At 48.9% G+C, this 17,074-nt stretch overlaps 1 protein-coding gene across 1 annotated transcript; it reads right to left on the bottom strand.

Annotated features, from left to right (window-relative positions):
• Positions 1-7,032: 7,032 nt before the first annotated feature.
• On the bottom strand, positions 7,033-8,778 carry LOC109776596 (uncharacterized). The gene is made up of 3 exons (XM_020335258.4): positions 8,651-8,778; positions 8,354-8,500; positions 7,033-7,713 (listed from the first exon to the last, which is right to left on the bottom strand). Exons 1-3 carry the CDS (start codon positions 8,732-8,734, stop codon positions 7,033-7,035), a joined length of 912 nt encoding a protein of 303 aa, XP_020190847.3. The 5' UTR covers positions 8,735-8,778.
• Positions 8,779-17,074: the final 8,296 nt, after the last annotated feature.

The raw sequence follows: 17,074 nt of genomic DNA, 5'->3' as shown, positions 1-17,074 counted from the left end.
GCCGTCGTGGTCGTGACGGCACATCCGGTTAAAAAATCATGGCGCCGTGAGCATATATAACGTGGATCCTGTGCGTGTTGGTCCAGGTCCAAGGCCCGTGAGTAAATTGCACAGAAGTACCATAATTGGGGCATTGAAAGCAGATTGGTACCGAGATTGGTAATTTTTACGTGTCAGTACTAAGATTGGGGCTAGCCGTTGCAAAAAAAAGACTAAAAGCTCGTTTTGTACGTATTGACACTAAAGCTGACCGATTGGGCCCGCCCGTCAGGCGTCACGCTGGCCAGTGCGCGCGTCGCCTGCGCTGGCTGCGCGCTGACTCGGACGAGGCCGGCTCGGCCCGTTGGTGCGATCGAGCCAGACCCCGACCCCGCTCTGCCCTGTCCTTTTCCTCGCACCTCGCCGGCGGCTGCCTCCCCGCCCGCCCCGCCGCCGCCGCACCACGCCGCCGTAGCCATCGATCGAACTGCTTAGGCGCTGTCACCTCCCTCCTCTCCCCCGCGGCTGTTGTGCCCTCCTCTCCCTCGCGGCCGCTGTGCCCTCCTCTCCCCCGCGGCCGCTGTGCCCTCCTCTCCCCCGCGGCTGCTGTGCCCTAGGCGACGATGGCCTCGGCGACTCCAGCAGGCGGCGATGGCCTGGGCGATGCGAGCGGCGGCGACCTCCCCCGCTTCGATGGCAGTGGTGGCTACTCCAGCTCGGAGTACAGTAGCGCGGAGGAAGATTTTGCGGAGCCGGCGTTGTCGATGGAGCAGAGGCTGCGGATGGCGCGAATTTGGGTGGACAACCATAGCACCGCCCATCACTGGACTCATGGCTTCGGTGGTGTTCTGTAAGTGCTCCACTGTTTCATTCTTGCTCCATTCTTGCTCACTGAAATTGGGGATTAGGGTTAGAGTTTACTGCCTGCATGTTTAGCACTCTAATTGCTAGGCCTAACTAGAGCAGAGTAGTATAGTGGATTACATGAGTCCTAACTAGAGCAGAGCAGAGCAGCATCAGTGGATTACATTGTTATTTCTTAGTCCAAATTGTCAGAGCAGCATTAGGTGTTACCTAGCTAGGGTAAATAAAAGCTTTGCTTATATGTTAACTTAAACAAAGCTCTGTTTATATGTTAACTTGTGTATATGTTAACTTAAACAAAACTCTGTTTATATGTTAACTTGTTTATATGTTAACTGAAACAAATCTTTGTTTATATGTTAGACAATATGTTAAGTAAAATTGTTTATTAACCAATTTTGTCTGTTATTTCATTTTGCAGTTTGTATGATGACATTTTGGATGTTAGGTTCTTTTTTGATGCTTCAGAAATGTTAGAGCTGAAGCTCTGCAGTTCAGATGTAACATACCTGAATATGATTGCAGTGATGGAAACCCCAGGATTTAGTGAATATGATCTGCTGTTTCACATTGAGAATCCAGATTTAGGGGAGAAAGGATTGGAGATGGTAGAGAGTAATGCTGAGTTGCAACTAGTAAAGAGGCAGGTTGAGGACTGTAAAGTTTTAAATTTGCTAGTGAGGGCATGTCCACCTCCTTGCAGCAAGTTTCAGAGGCAAGAATTATCCACTGTTGTGTATGAAGAGCCTGTGTTATATGATCTCAGTGAGCCACCCATCTATGCTGTTGATGAAGAAGGAGTTGCCTTTGAAAGTCAGAGTAGCAGCTGCAGTTTAGTAGCTCATGGTACTGGTGTTTGCACACAAGAGAGCAAGAATGTAAAAGGAAAACTGAAAGCTGTTTTGGAAATAGAAGAAGAAGAGGGATATGATGGCAGTGGTGGTTCTGATTGTGAAGGTGAAGATGACAATGATATAAACCCTTTTTATACGGGTGATGCTGATGACATAGAGATGGATGAGGGAAAGAAACAGAGAGAGTATGATGAAGTAGAAGAGGAAGAAACAGATGATGAAGAATCTGAGGAGGAAGAAATGGTGCATTACTCTGGTGACACAGAGGTTGAGGAACCTTTTGAAATGGATGAAGATGACAAGGTTGTTTCACAGGATGAAGAAACTGTAATTGTACATGAAGAGAAGAAGAAGAAGAAACAGAAGCTTCCAGTTAGGAAAGGGCCTACAACAAGGACACATTCAAGTGTAGTTCAAGAGGAGGAACCTGATTTCCAACCTTCATCTGATGAAGAAGAGAAAGGATTGTTGAAGGAGGCTGATGATGATGGTTATGAGCCATTGGCATTTGTGCTGCCAAAGAAAAGGAAGAGCAGGGCAAAGCAGAGGCCTCCTAGAAAATGGTACAATGAGAAAATGGAGGCACCACATGAGCAATTATGTCTACAGATGTGTTTCAAGGATCAACATCAATTCAGAGAGGCTTTGTTGAACTTACACATCACTCAAGGCAGAAACTTCAAATATCATAGGAACTCAGATCAAAGAATAATTGTAGAATGCAACCAAAAACATTGCAACTTCTTTATGGTGGCAGCAGTTATAAAAGGTGAAACTACTTTTGTAATTAAGAAGATGAGAATTAAGCACACTTGCCCTATTAGTACAGAGACAACAAGGGTAAGTGCCAAGTGGCTTGCACAGAAGTATGAGTCACTGTTCAGATCTGATCTAACAACTGGCATTCAGACTTTGATTGATGCCTGCATGGAGAAGTATGGTGTGGATGTGCCCAAGTCAATGGCATATAGGGCAAAGAACCTAGCTATTGATGCTGTGCTAGGAGACCACAAGAAGCAATACCCTAGGTTGAAAGACTATGCTCAGACAGTGATGGATACAAACCCTGGGAGTAGAGTAGTAGTCACTACTGTAACTCCAACACCCACTGAAAAAATCCCCCATCTAGGTCCAAGATTCCATGCTATGTTCTATTGCATCAATGGAGCAAGGGAGGGGTTTCTCAAGGGGTGCAGACCATTCATTGGTTAGTATGTTCACCTTGTGCATTAGTTACATATTGTTTCATCTTGAAATGCATTTGAATGTTTTTAATACTGAATTTTCTTGCTCAGGTGTTGATGGGTGCTTCATTAAGTTAACTACTGGTGCTCAACTACTTGCTGCCACTGGTAGAGATGGCAACAACAATATATACCCACTAGCATTTGGTATTGTTGGGCAAGAGGACACACCTAACTGGTGTTGGTTTCTACACCAACTTAAAATCTGCCTAGGAGGAGAAGTGGGAAGGTTTGGTCCATATACAATAATGTCAGATAGACAAAAGGTATGTGCTTGCATCTTATGTCATTGTTCCTATATGGTTGTTTTGTGCTAGATAGTAGCTTAGCTAGTTTAATTGTGTGTCCCAGGGCCTACTAAATGCAGTGAATGCTGTCTTTCCTAAGTGCAACCAAAGGTTCTGCCTTAGGCATATCTATGCAAACTTCCAAAATGCTGGGTTTAGGGGGGAAGATCTGAAAAAGTGTATGGATAATGCTGCCTATGCATATAGTGAACACAAATTTAACATTGCAATGAATGACCTTAGAGATGAGTGTGAGCAAGCTTGGGAGTGGCTTTGTCAAATACCCAAGAAAACATGGGCAAGGCATGCATTTGACACAAACTGCAAGACTGACCTTGTAGTTAACAATTTATCTGAGGTGTTCAACAAGTATGTCCTAGATGTTAGGAAGAAACCAATTAGGACAATGTGTGATGGAATAAAGGATAAGCAGATGGTGAGGTGGCATAGGAATAGGGAGAGTGGAAAGAAAGCTAGATGGGACATAACACCCCATTATAGTGAGAAGCTAGAGGTTGAGAAGGAGAGGGCCAAATATTGCAAACCAATTCAAGCTGGTGTGGACTTGTGGCAAGTTACAAGTGGGCAGCAAACCCATGCTGTTAACTTGCAAATGCACACATGTGGGTGCAGAAAATGGGACCTAAGTGGCATCCCATGTAACCATGCCATCTCAGCAATAAACAAGGCCAAAAGAAAACCAGAGGATTATGTCAGCAAGTTCTTCAAGAAAGAAATTTATCTGACAGCTTATGAACCAATGATCTATCCAGTTCCTGGTGAGCATGACTGGACAGGGACCCCTGGTCCAGACATTGACCCACCTGCATTTAAAGTGAAGAGAGGAAGAAAGAAAGAGAAGAGGATCAAGGGGAAATTTGAAGTCCCAAAGCCTAAGGAGACATCAAGAATGGGGACTATAACATGTGGCAATTGTGGACTGCAAGGACATAGGTACACAAGCTGCAACAAGCAGTTGAAGCCTGAGCTGGCTTTGAGGAAGAACAAACATGTGGTAATCCTCTAATAAGTAGTAACAGGTTTTCCTTCTTGTACATTCTATTTTTTTAAGTACTAACTCATTTTCCTTCTTTGTTTATGCAAGCCTCTTGCAAGGAATTCCAATGCTGGTGCTGCTGCTACTACACAAGCATCAACAACTTCTCATCCAACTCCTACAACAACACCAACAGCTGGAACAGGAGCTGGGAGAGGAGCTGGGAGAGGAGCTGGGAGAGGGGCTGCAGCTGCAGCTGCTGGGAGTGGTGCTGCTAGAGGTGCTGGTAGAGGTGCTGCACCAGGTGCTGGGAGAGGTGCTGGGAGAGGGAGAGGTACATTCTCTGCCCCAAGGCAATCTGGTCCCTCCACATCTACTGCTCCCTCTACATCTACTGCTACTCCACCTTCTGGTGGTAGAAACAGAGGATGGAGAGCCTACTTCTATGCAAGTGGTAACCACTAAATGGCACATGTGCCATGTAATGTTCAAAACTAGATACTTCATGTGTGTTCTTGCATCCTATGGTACAATATGATCTTGCTGGTGCTCTCAGTGTACTTTGCTGGTGCTCTTATTGTACTTTGCTGGTGTACTTTAAGAATCAATGCCATATATGGCTTTTGTTCATGTGGATGGATGGATTTATTTATTAGTTAATGCCATTTCTGGAGCTGGCTTTTGTTCATGTGGATGGATGTGATCTTGCTATTTATTAGTTAATCAATGCCTGGAATGGACTATGTTCATGTGGATGGTTCTTTTTATATCTTTTTATGATTGATATGTTCATGACAATGGTGCATACTATTGGATAGAGTAACTCTGTTGCTGGATATATTGCTGGATATATTGTTGTATACATTGTTGGATATGTTGTTAAGGTCTAGGCTAAAAAAGAAGCACTTTGGGTTTTCGGTGGCTCGGGGTCGACGGAACCACCTAAAGGCATCATTTAGGGTCTAGGGTGGCTCGGGGTCGACGGAACCACCTAAACCTATCAATTAGGCTCTAGGGTGGCTCGGGGTCGACGGAACCACCTAAACCTATCAATTAGGCTCTAAGGTGGCTCGGGGTCGACGGAACCACCTAAACCTATCAATTAGGGTTTTGGTGGCTCGGGGTCGACGGAACCACCTAAAGGCATCATTTAGGGTCTAGGGTGGCTCGGGGTCGACGGAACCACCTAAAGGCATCAACTAGGGTTTTGGTGGCTCGGGGTCGACGGAACCACCTAAAGGCATCAACTAGGGTTTTGGTGGCTCGGGGTCGACGAAACCACCTAAAGCATCAACTAGGGTCTAGGGTGGCTCGGGGTCGACGGAACCACCTAAAGGCATCATTTAGGGTCTAGGGTGGCTCGGGGTCGACGGAACCACCTAAAGGCATCAACTAGGGTTTTGGTGGCTCGGGGTCGACGGAACCACCTAAAGGCATCATTTAGGGTCTAGGGTGGCTCGGGGTCGACGGAACCACCTAAAGGCATCAACTAGGGTTTTGGTGGCCCGGGGTCGACGGAACCACCTAAAGGCATCAACTAGGGTTTTGGTGGCTCGGGGTCGACGGAACCACCTAAAGGCATCAACTAGGGTTTTGGTGGCTCGGGGTCGACGGAACCACCTAAAGCATCAACTAGGGTCTAGGGTGGCTTGGGGTCGACGGAACCACCTAAAGGCATCATTTAGGGTCTAGGGTGGCTCGGGGTCGACGAAACCACCTAAAGGCACCAACTAGGGTTTTGGTGGCTCGGGGTCGACGGAACCACCTAAAGGCATCATTTAGGGTCTAGGGTGGCTCGGGGTTGACGGAACCACCTAAAGGCATCAACTAGGGTTTTGGTGGCTCGGGGTCGACGGAACCACCTAAAGGCATCAACTAGGGTTTTGGTGGCTCGGGGTCGACGGAACCACCTAAAGCATCAACTAGGGTCTAGGGTGGCTCGGGTCGACGGAACCACCTAAAGGCATCAACTAGGGTTTTGGTGGCTCGGGGTCGACGAAAACACCTAAACCTATCATCTAGGCTCTAGGGTGGCTCGGGGTCGACGGAACCACCTAAACCTATCAATTAGGCTCTAGGGTGGCTCGGGGTCGATGGAACCACCTAAAGCATCAACTAGGGTCTAGGGTGGCTCGGGGTCGACGGAACCACCTAAAGCATCAACTAGGGTCTAGGGTGGCTCGGGGTCGACGAAAACACCTAAAGGCATCAACTAGGGTCTAGGGTGGCTCAGGGACGACGGAAACACCTAAAGGCATCAACTAAGGTCTAGGGTGGCTCGGGGTCGACGGAACCACCTAAAGGCATCAACTAGGGTTTTGGTGGCTCGGGGTCGACGGAACCACCTAAAGCATTCAACTAGGGTCTAGGGTGGCTCGGGGTCAACGGAACCACCTAAAGCATCACTGTAACATAACATATGTAACTATTCCTTTTGCAAATGCATTTAAACCATCAATATAACATAAGCATCACTCTAACATAAGCATCACTCTAACATAAGCATTACTTTTGCAAATGCATTTAAGCATTTAAGCATCACTATAACATAAGTAACACTGGAGTTCAACACATTATAGAATACACATCCATTGTTCACATTGATCACATTACATAGTGGAGTTCAAATGCACAATCCATCCTTTTCTCACAAAAGGATGAATAGCATAACTACTAGAGTTACAACCAGAGTTCACAATTAGTACTAGAACCATACATTACACAACCATAATTCTAAGTTACTAGGTCATTGCACAACCATCATTCCCAAAAGGTCTGCAATGCCCACTAATCTCAAGTCATCTTGTTCAGTTCTGCAAGATGGCCTGGATCCCCTTGATCTTCTCCTTCAGCTTCTCCTCTGCCTTGATGAGCTCAGTAATCTTAAACTCTTGCATCTGCTTCTCTTCATTATGGTTTTCCTTGAGCTTCAGCAGATCAGCAACCTGGAGCTTAAACTCTAGCTTCTCTTGGGTGAGCTTCTCCTCAAACTTTGTGAACTCTGCATTCTTCAACTCCAAATTCATCCTACCCTCACTCAACAATTCCTTCTCTTTCATATTCTTCAACTTCAAGTTTTGGATGACAGTTGCTTGAGCACTTGTCAGGTTGCACAGGAGTTCATACTTTTGTTGAAGCTTCTGTGCAGATGCATCTTTCTTTGCCATTTCTGCATTCATACCAGCCACCAATTCAGCTCTGCATTGGTGCTGATATGTGACAGCAGACTGCAGATAACTGAAATCCACAACCCTATCCTGCTGAAAGTCCACAAGTTGATGCACATCTTTCACTAACTTGTCATAGTCTGCATCCAGCTTGTTCTTTTCTTCTGTCAACTGATGAATAGTTAGAGCACTTTGAAGATTATCATTCACCCTAGCAGACTTGCTCTCTTCAACCATTGACCAAAGCTTCAGCAATGCATTCTCCATTGTTGGGGGCCACTGCTCATCAACCCACTGAACAAACCCACAATTCTGACCTTCCTGGAAAAATTAGAAGGGCAAAATTTAGTACAATACAACTACTAAGAGTACTAAGCAACAGTTAGTTCATGGCAGTACCTTGGCACTGACATTAACTGGATTTGCACAGCCATTTGCTAAGCAACATGACCACATTGTAAAATAAATTAATGTAATCCTACAATGGATGATCAACTCATATATTTACCAGGCACCAGAGTAACACTCCATTCAACTTACAAGTTGCTAAGCAGCCATGTGCTAAGCAACAGCAGTTGCTAAGAATTGACCATTAATATAATGAAATCCTAACAGTAATAAGCAACACAATGTGAACTACTTTGCCCACCTAAATACACTACACTAGCCTGCAGTAACAAACTAGCTAATGAGACTACCTACTGTCAGCAGTAAGCAATTGTTACTAACTGGCTCCACTGAACTTAATATTGAGCAACACTGCATTTGGAAAGAAGTGTAAATAAATAGCATGTGCACACAACAGGAGCATATATTTTAGCAGAAATGCATTCCACTGAACTTAATAATGATCATTCCTAACAAATTTAGCATGCACATAACTGAATCACAGGTGGCAAACAAGACTCTGCCACTTTCAATGAACACATCCAGTGCTTAATCACCAAGGCAAGAAAATTACCGGCTCTGCACATGCTAAGAACCTTCTCCCAGTCATTGTTCCTTCAAACGCAACAAGCCTCTCTGATGGCTTCCCATGCTTCTCGCACAACACTATCAGATCTAGCTCAAGACCCTTGTAATCCGGGTCCTCAAGAGAGAAAGGCACCTGCCCAAGCAAAATCCAAGTTACCATCATGTGCAGAGGACGAGGACAAATCAAATCAAACGAAGTCCTAACAACAAAGACCACCTACACACAAAAATCCCCAAATTTCCTAAACCTAACCCTAACCCTAGCTCCCATGGAGTAACTTACCTGGTTCAGCCCATCGGTGGAGGTTTCGGAGTGCATGTACGGGAGGCTTGAGTTGTCGTCACTGCTCTCGTCCTCCAGAACCATGGCTGCGGCAGCGTGCTGTGGTGGCCGGCGGTGGCGGGCGCAAGCGACGGCGAGGCAGAGAGCAGGAAGAAAGAAAGAAGAAGGCGAGCGCGGTCGGGGTCGGGGTCTGGCTCGGTCGCACATAAACAGGTCGAGCCGACCTTGTCCGAGTCAGCGCGCAGCCAGCGCAGGCGACGCGCGCACTGGCCAGCGTGGCGCCTGACGGGCGGGCCCAATCGGTCAGCTTTAGTGTCAATACGTACAAAATGAGCTTTTAGTCTTTTTTGCAACGGCTAGCCCCAATCTTGATACTGACACGTAAAAATTACCAATCTTGGTACCAATCTGCTTCCAATGCCCCAATTGTGGTACTTCTGTGCAATTTACTCAAGGCCCGTGCTGGAAAAAATTGGAAACTGTGGAATGCTACGCGCTATGTGCTCCACCTGGCATTCAGCACTGCGATGTGGAGGATAGAACGAGTCTTCTACCAATCGCTATGCTAATTTTTGTGATGCCCACTTCAATCCCCACAAACAAGGCCTTAAATTCCTTTCCACTTTTTTCTGAAGCCAAGGCTCATACTACTAAGAGCATGGTTAATAGTACACCCAGCTGATGGCTATATGACGTTGTCATGTCATCTATAGCCAACCTTGTAGCCTTCAAGTATAATAATAAGATATAAAGATGTGCTACTTCATTAATAAATGGTCCATCGTTCACTTTCACATAGTGCCTAGGAGCATGTGCTGCAGTTAGCTCTTATTCTGTAGCCGGCTCCTCTTCTCTCTCCTCTTCTCTCCCTTCCATGTCAGCAGAAAATAATATTTTAACCCTTACAGCCTGCTTACTTAAGCTTATTATGCTTGCTCTAATTTGGTCCAGTTTCGAGCCTAGCTGACAGAGTGAATTTATTAATACACTATGCTACCTAATTTTTAAGGCCTCACATTCAATTGAGCTCTCCAAACTAAAACCTGGTCACCTGATTCTCAAACAGCTCTCTTATTCAATTCTTTTAATAATTCATTATGCTTCCTAGTTTTGAAGCTTTTCTGGTTAATTCAATTTTGGATTTGGTTCATAATTTTAACCGGGTCAATGATTTTTAAATTAATCGGCAGCAACCGGCCTATAGAGACATATCAATCCCGCACAACCTTTCACCATCAAGAAAAAAATGCCATGTGTAATGTTGTAGCATCATAATAGTACATTGTAGCCACCAACGCAGAAAATTTCCTCACATAAGTATAAGTTGATTAGCGGATAACACTGAATCACACTGCGGAAGGCACCAATACAATGTATTATAAATAAAAATAAAACACACTACATCATCTCCCCCACATGCCAAATCAAGTACTCCATCAGTTTTAAAATATAAGGTGTACTAGTTTTTTGAAAAGTCAAATTTCTTGAACTTTGACCAAGTTTAGAGGCAAAAATATCGACATCCACAATACTAAATAAATAAAACATGAAAATTCATTTCATGATGAATCTAATGATGTCGATTCGATTTATGGGTATTGATATATTTCTCTACAAATTTGGTCAGACTTAAAGAGATTTGACTTTTCAAAGAACTAATACACATTATATTCCGAAACAGATGGAGTAAAAGAATTATGTGTGTATTACTTTTTTGAAAAGTCATTATTTTTTAATTTTGACCAAGTTAAGAGCCAAAAATATCAGCATCCACAATACTAAATAAATAAAATATGAAATTCATTTCATGATGAATCTAATGATACCGATTTGATATTGTAAATATTGATATATTTCTCTACAAATTTGGTCAACCTTAAGGGGGTTTGACTTTTCAAAGAACTACTACACCTCATATTCTGTAACAGAGGGAGTAAAAAATTTATGAAAACCCAACAATACCAACGACACAGAAAAGCGCGCAAAACCCTTGTAGTATTTATATGATTAGCGAATTCGAAAAGCCATTGGTATTGCAAGCCGCTTGAAGCATGGTTGTGTGTTGCGATCTTTTCTCGGCGCATTAGGCTACGTTCTTTTGCCCTCGGTCTTAGTCCAGAGCTATTTGAGTTAGCAATGGTAGGTATTTTCGGGGATTACCAATGGTAGTTGAGATATATAACAGTAGGATCTGATCACCTCGTATTAGTAGATCAAATACATTAACCAAGAACAAAATAAGGTCATATGTGTAGACAAACAGATACTATGTTATAAGAGTTCAGAACGATGCTTGATCAACCATATCCACGAACTGAATTCGGATACATGCTAATGTAGTTAAAAATCTCATTAGAGATTCATCTGGCCTCTTTTCACTTCCAACAACACTCCTATCCCAAAAAAGGAATACAATTGTTTTTGATCTCCTGCTACAACAACCTTCGATCAAGCCTGTAAATATCCCCATATCTAATGAAGAGATCATCAGCGCCACACTTTAGTTCAACTACCTGTTTGTAAGCTATACAAATTTAATCAAGTCCAACAAGCAAAATGTAGATTACAAAACAATGGTATAAAATGACAAGCACATATAGAAATAAATTGTACTGTCAATGTAAGCTTAAATTGCAAACAAAACAATGTTGTATGAGAGAAAAGTGTGAAGCACAGTGACAACAGAATTAGCTCACCCCTTCATACTGATGTATACTAGAGATGGTCAGTGCCGTAAGCTAATCTTCTTTATACTTCTTTTTGTGTGGATTTTTTGGTGTTCTTTTACAACCCGAATCAGTTAATATGGGATGGACACATGAGATTACTGGGGATATGGCGGGGTACGAGAGGTGTGTGTGCGTTGCGTTTTCCTTTTTAATTTGGCTATTTAGTCAAACACACGTTTTGTTCCCTTGCATTGAGCGATGATTGGTCAGTTTATGGACGCAGCGGTAGGGCTTGATTTATCTTCGTCTATGCATATCTTCTCTCGGCGGCTGATTAGTATAGGTGGTCACAGTTTTCTCCGGATTGTTTTTATCTTCTTCTTCGTGCGTCAAACCTTATTTCGTAGATTTTCGCGGTCACCCCCCTTCCGAGTGCTGTAAGATGTCCGGTGCCGTCGCTGCCGCTTCTTTGGCCATGTTGCGCGCTTCTGCACCACACCGCTCCCGCACCCCCGCCCGGCGTCCCCTGCGTCCTCCAGTGGGGCTCCGGCATCCAAGCGGCCTCGCGTCGCCTCCCCCTTCCCTCGAGACTCGTCCGCCTCCAGCCGTGGCCGGCCCCTCCCGACCTGCGTTCTCTGGGTCAGGGGGAGCCCCTCCTCCTCCCTCCCAATGAGCGTCCCGTCTCGTTCCCCCTCCCCGGTGGCTCCAACCCCTCCCCCCCCCCCCCCCGTGCAGCACCACCCCCTCTCCCTCCCTCGACGCTCCTCCCATGTCGGGCCACCCCTCCCTGCGGCCCGCGTCCACGGTCTGCTACTTGTCGCGCTCTGCGCGCCTCGTCATCGCGGAGCTCGCCCTAGAGCGCGCCCTGGTGGCCACCGTGGCTGGCAACCGCTCGGGCATCTCCGCCGCCGACGTGGCTAACTGTTTGCGGCAGCGGTTCGACCTCGCGCCGGACTCCTTCTCAGTTCACCCGCGCCCCCAGGCGGAGTTCCTCATCCGTTTCCGCGACGCCAGTTCCAGAGCTCATGTGGCAGCCACAGCGGTGCGCACCCCGTGGTTCCGCCTGCTGATGTACCCCTGGAGCCGCCTCGCCGGCGCCGAGCCCATTGCGTTGCGCATCCGGGTGGACATCGAGATCCGCGGTATCCCGGATCAGGGCTGGGACCTCGCCTCGGCTCAGCAGCTGCTCACCCCGTTCTGCCTGATTGATTCTCTTGCGCCTGAGACCCTGGACGGCAATGACATGACGGATTTTTGCCTCTCCGCTTGGACCCTCAATCCCGATGCCATTCCCCGCTCCGCCGAGCTCCTGCTCGCCGAGCCGAATGAGCTCGAGGATGCCGACCCGGACCGCGTCTTCCGGTTCGGTGTTCAGATGCTGTGTTTTCTAGTATCTATCCACGTTCGTCACTCCTCTGACTACCGCCTCCCGTCTCCTCCCCCGCTGCCGGGCAGCGGCGACGACGACGCGGCCGGCGGAGGCTCCCGTCCCCGGCCCTTGGCCCCGTCACCATGACTTCCCCCAGCGCGCGCGGGGCTCTTCCGGCAGTAGACAACCGCGCTCCTTTGGTTCCGACCGTGCTGGCGGTGACCGCGCCGGCGGTGGTCGGCATCGCCGTGCTGGGCTCCCCGCCCGCCCCTGGGAAGGCGTCCTGGGGCCCCACCCTCGCGTGGGAGGCGCGCCCATGCGGGCCACTGTCCGGGAACGGCTCTCTGGTGCCTCACCTGACGCCACGCTGCTGGCAATCAGGGGCCCGCATGACCTTCTCGTTCCCTTTGACCAGCGGTCTCCTGGTCTCTCGCCCGCGCGGCTGCCCAACTCCAGCCCGCCCGATTTTCAAATTCCCCCCATGGGCCACCAATCCCCCAGCGCGCCAACTGCTGTTGTGGCACCGGTTTTGGACGATTCCCATCGGCCTGCGCCAGCTTTTCCCCCCAAAGATGCTTCCCCACGCCATGCATGTAGCCTTGTCGCCGCTCCCCTCTCGCGCGCCAATCAGGCGCCTCCTGCTGATTCGCCGCCTGCTACCGCTGATTCGATGGCTGATGTCGCCCTACTGCCCGCTGTCATTTCTCGACAGCTGGCCGACCAGGAGGCCTCGGGCTCCCCCCAACTCCTGTGCGGGATCACTCGCCATCCACTGCGCGGCCCGGCCAGGTGACCTCGGGTCCCACTCCAACGGCCGCACCGGATCCCTCGCCTTCTCCTGCACCGCACTCCCCCGTGCATGTGCATGCTGTCCCCACCAATCCCGTGGCCGCACCGGATCCCTCGCCTTCTTCTGCACTGCGCTCCCCCGTGCATGTGCATGTTGTCCCCACCAATCCCGTGGCGCCACATCTGCACTCGAGTGGCTCCTCGCCTTCCGCCCTTGCTGCCAATGCTACGCCAACCGTGGCCTGTGCCAATGATTACATCACCGCAATCTGCACCACGGTGACGCCCGTGCTCAACGCACCTCCCGTTCGTCGCAAGAGAGGAGTCATCCCCTCCCCAACTTCACACCCCGGCGAAGCGGGTGGATCGCCGCCAACGATCGTGGACTGGATTCTGAAACCAAAGCGAAGCGCGTTCTGCTTCGCCGTCTTGGACTGCTCAAGGAGGACGAGCCCGTGACCACGGCCATCCTCGACAAGTACACCCGGCTATTTGAAGAGCCTCTTGCTGCGGATGTCGTCCAAGCCTTCGCTGACTTCTACGGTTGGCACGTCCCACCTGCGGCACTTGCTAGCCTCGCTCCGCCGGCTCGCCTCGTCGAGATCTGATTGTCTGATCGTCCCTCCCTGTCCCCCCACCTTTCCTCATGTATCACAACCTAAAAGTTGTTTTTTGGAACGTGCGTGGGCTCAATAATCCGGCCAAACGCGCAGCTGTTCGTACCGTGATCACTTCCGCTGCGCCCTCCATTGTGTGTCTCCAGGAGACCAAACTCTCCTGCGTCTCTCCCGCCATTGTGATGGAAACCCTTGGCGCGTCGTTCCGCGACTTCTACTGGTTGGCTGCTGATGGCACTCGCGGGGGAATCCTCCTGGCTTGGCAAGCCGAGCACATCTCGCTCCATAACCGCACCATTGGCACCTTCCACGTCTCCGCAACTGTCACGCCCACCTCGGGCGGCGATGCCTGGTGGATTACCGGAGTCTACGGCCCCCAGGGCGATGCCGCCAAACTCGAATTCCTTGACGAGCTCCACGACCTCAACTCTTCTATCGTCGGACCGTGGATTATTGTGGCGACTTCAACATGATCGCTTCTGTGGCTGACAAGAACAACAATAGAATTAACCATCGCATGATGAACCGTTTCCGCCGGCTGATTTCGGACTTGGCCTTGTGCGATATTTACATCCATGGGCGCCGATACACGTGGTCTAATGAGCAGGACAATCCCACGCTGGTCAAGAACAACCGAGTCCTCTACACTTCGTCTTGGGAGGCGATGTTCCCTTGCAACACCCTCCGATGCCTTGCTTCGGCTGCCTCTGACCACAACCCGCTTCTCTTGGACTGCTCCCCGCGCGCCGCCGTGAAGCGTCGTTTCCACTTTGAGCGCTTCTGGATCAAGCTGGAAGGCTTTCACCAGGTGGTTGACGAGGCCTGGAATTCCGTCCCACCAGACAGTGATCCCTTTCGCACCATCTACCACCGCATGAAGGCAACAATGCGCAAACTTCAAGCCTGGAGCGCCCGCTTGCTTGGCCACATATCCTCGCAACTCATGGTGGCGCGTGTGCTCATCCTCCGCCTCGACTATGCCCAAGATTTCAGACCGCTATCGCCGGCGGAAGCATGGCTCCGACGGCAGCTTAAGTGGGCATACCTTGGCCTCGCTTCACTAGACCGATCTATCGCCCGTGAGCGCGCTCGCTTCTCCTGGCTCCGCTGTGACGCCCCCGATTTGACCATACACTAATCATGCACGCAAACGTGTACGATCAAGATCAGGGACTCACGCGAAGATATCACAACACAACTCTAAAACATAAATAAGTCATACAAGCATCATAATACAAGCCAGGGGCCTCGAGGGCTCGAATACAAGTGCTCGATCATAGACGAGTCAGCGGAAGCAACAATATCTGAGTACAGACATAAGTTAAACAAGTTTGCCTTAAGAAGGCTAGCACAAACTGGGATACGGATCGATAGAGGCGCAGGACTCCTGCCTGGGATCCTCCTAAACTACTCCTGGTCGTCGTCAGCGGCCTGCACGTAGTAGTAGGCACCTCCGGTGTAGTAAGAGTCGTCGTCGACGGTGGCGTCTGGCTCCTAGGCTCCAGCATCTGGTTGCGACAACCAGGTAGAAGGGAAAGGGGGGAAAGAGGGAGAAAAGCAACCGTGAGTACTCATCCAAAGTACCCGCAAGCAAGGATCTACACTACATATGCATGTGTATATGTGTAAAGGGCCATATCGGTGGACTGAACTGCAGAATGCCAGAATAAGGGGGGATAGCTAATCCTGTCGAAGACTATGCTTCTGGCCACCTCCATCTTGTAGCATGTAGAAGAGAGTAGATGGTAAGTTCACCAAGTAGCATCGCATATCATAATCCTACCCGGCGATCCCCTCCTCGTCGCCCTGTTAGAGAGCAATCACCGGGTTGTATCTGGCACTTGGAAGGGTGTGTTTTATTAAGTATCCAGTTCTAGTTGTCATAAGGTCAAGGTACAACTCCGGTCGTCCTTTTACCGAGGGACACGGCTATTCGAATAGATAAACTTCCCTGCAGGGGTGCACCACATAACCCAACACGCTCGATCCCATTTGGCCGGACACACTTTAATGGGTCATGCCCGGCCTCGGAAGATCAACACGTCGCAGCCCCACCTAGGCTCAACAGAGAGGTCAGCACGCCGGTCTAAATCCTATGCGCGGAGGGGTCTGGGCCCATCGCCCAATTGCACACCTGCATGTTGCGTACGCGGCCGGAAGCAGACGTAGCCCCCTTAATACAAGCGCGAGCTTACGATCCAATGCGGCGCGCGCCACTCAGTCGCTGACGTCAAAAAGAGCTTCGGCTGATACACGACGCCGAGTGCCCATAACTATTCCCGCGTAGTTGGTTAGTGCGTATAGACCAAATGGCCAGACTCAGATCAAATACCAAGATCTCGTTAAGCGTGTTAAGTATCCGCGAACGCCGACCAGGGCCAGGCCCACCTCTCCCCTAGGTGGTCTCAACCTGCCCTGTCGCTCCGCCACAAAGTAACAGTCGGGGGCCGTCAGGAACCCAGGCCCACCTCTACCGGGATGGAGCCATCTGTCCTTTCAGCCCCCTCATCAGAATCACTTGCGGGTACTCAACGAGCTGACCCGACTTTAGTCACCACATGTGTCATGTATATAAAGTATATAGTATATACCCGTGATCACCTCCCGAAGTGATCACGGCCCAGTAGTATAGCATGGCAGACGGACAAGAGTGTAGGGCCACTGATGGAACACTAGCATCCTATACTAAGCAGTAGGATAGCAGGTAAGGGTAACAACTGTAGCAACAATGATAGGCTATGCAGCAGAATAGGATTAACCGAAAGCAGTAACATGCTACACTCTTCTAATGCAAGCAGTATAGAGAAGAATAGGCGATATCTGGTGATCAAGGGGGGGGGGGCTTGCCTGGTTGCTCTGGCAAGAAGGAAGGGTCGTCAACACCGTAGTCGAACTGGGGGTCGCCGACAGTCTCGGGGTCTACCGGAAAGAAGTAACGGAGGGGGAACACAATAAATAACAGAGCAATCAAGCATCATAA

The sequence above is a fragment of the Aegilops tauschii genome, chromosome 3, assembly GCF_002575655.3.
Source record: "Aegilops tauschii subsp. strangulata cultivar AL8/78 chromosome 3, Aet v6.0, whole genome shotgun sequence".
NCBI lineage: Eukaryota > Viridiplantae > Streptophyta > Magnoliopsida > Poales > Poaceae > Aegilops > Aegilops tauschii.
This window is presented reverse-complemented; position numbering and strand designations above follow the sequence as displayed.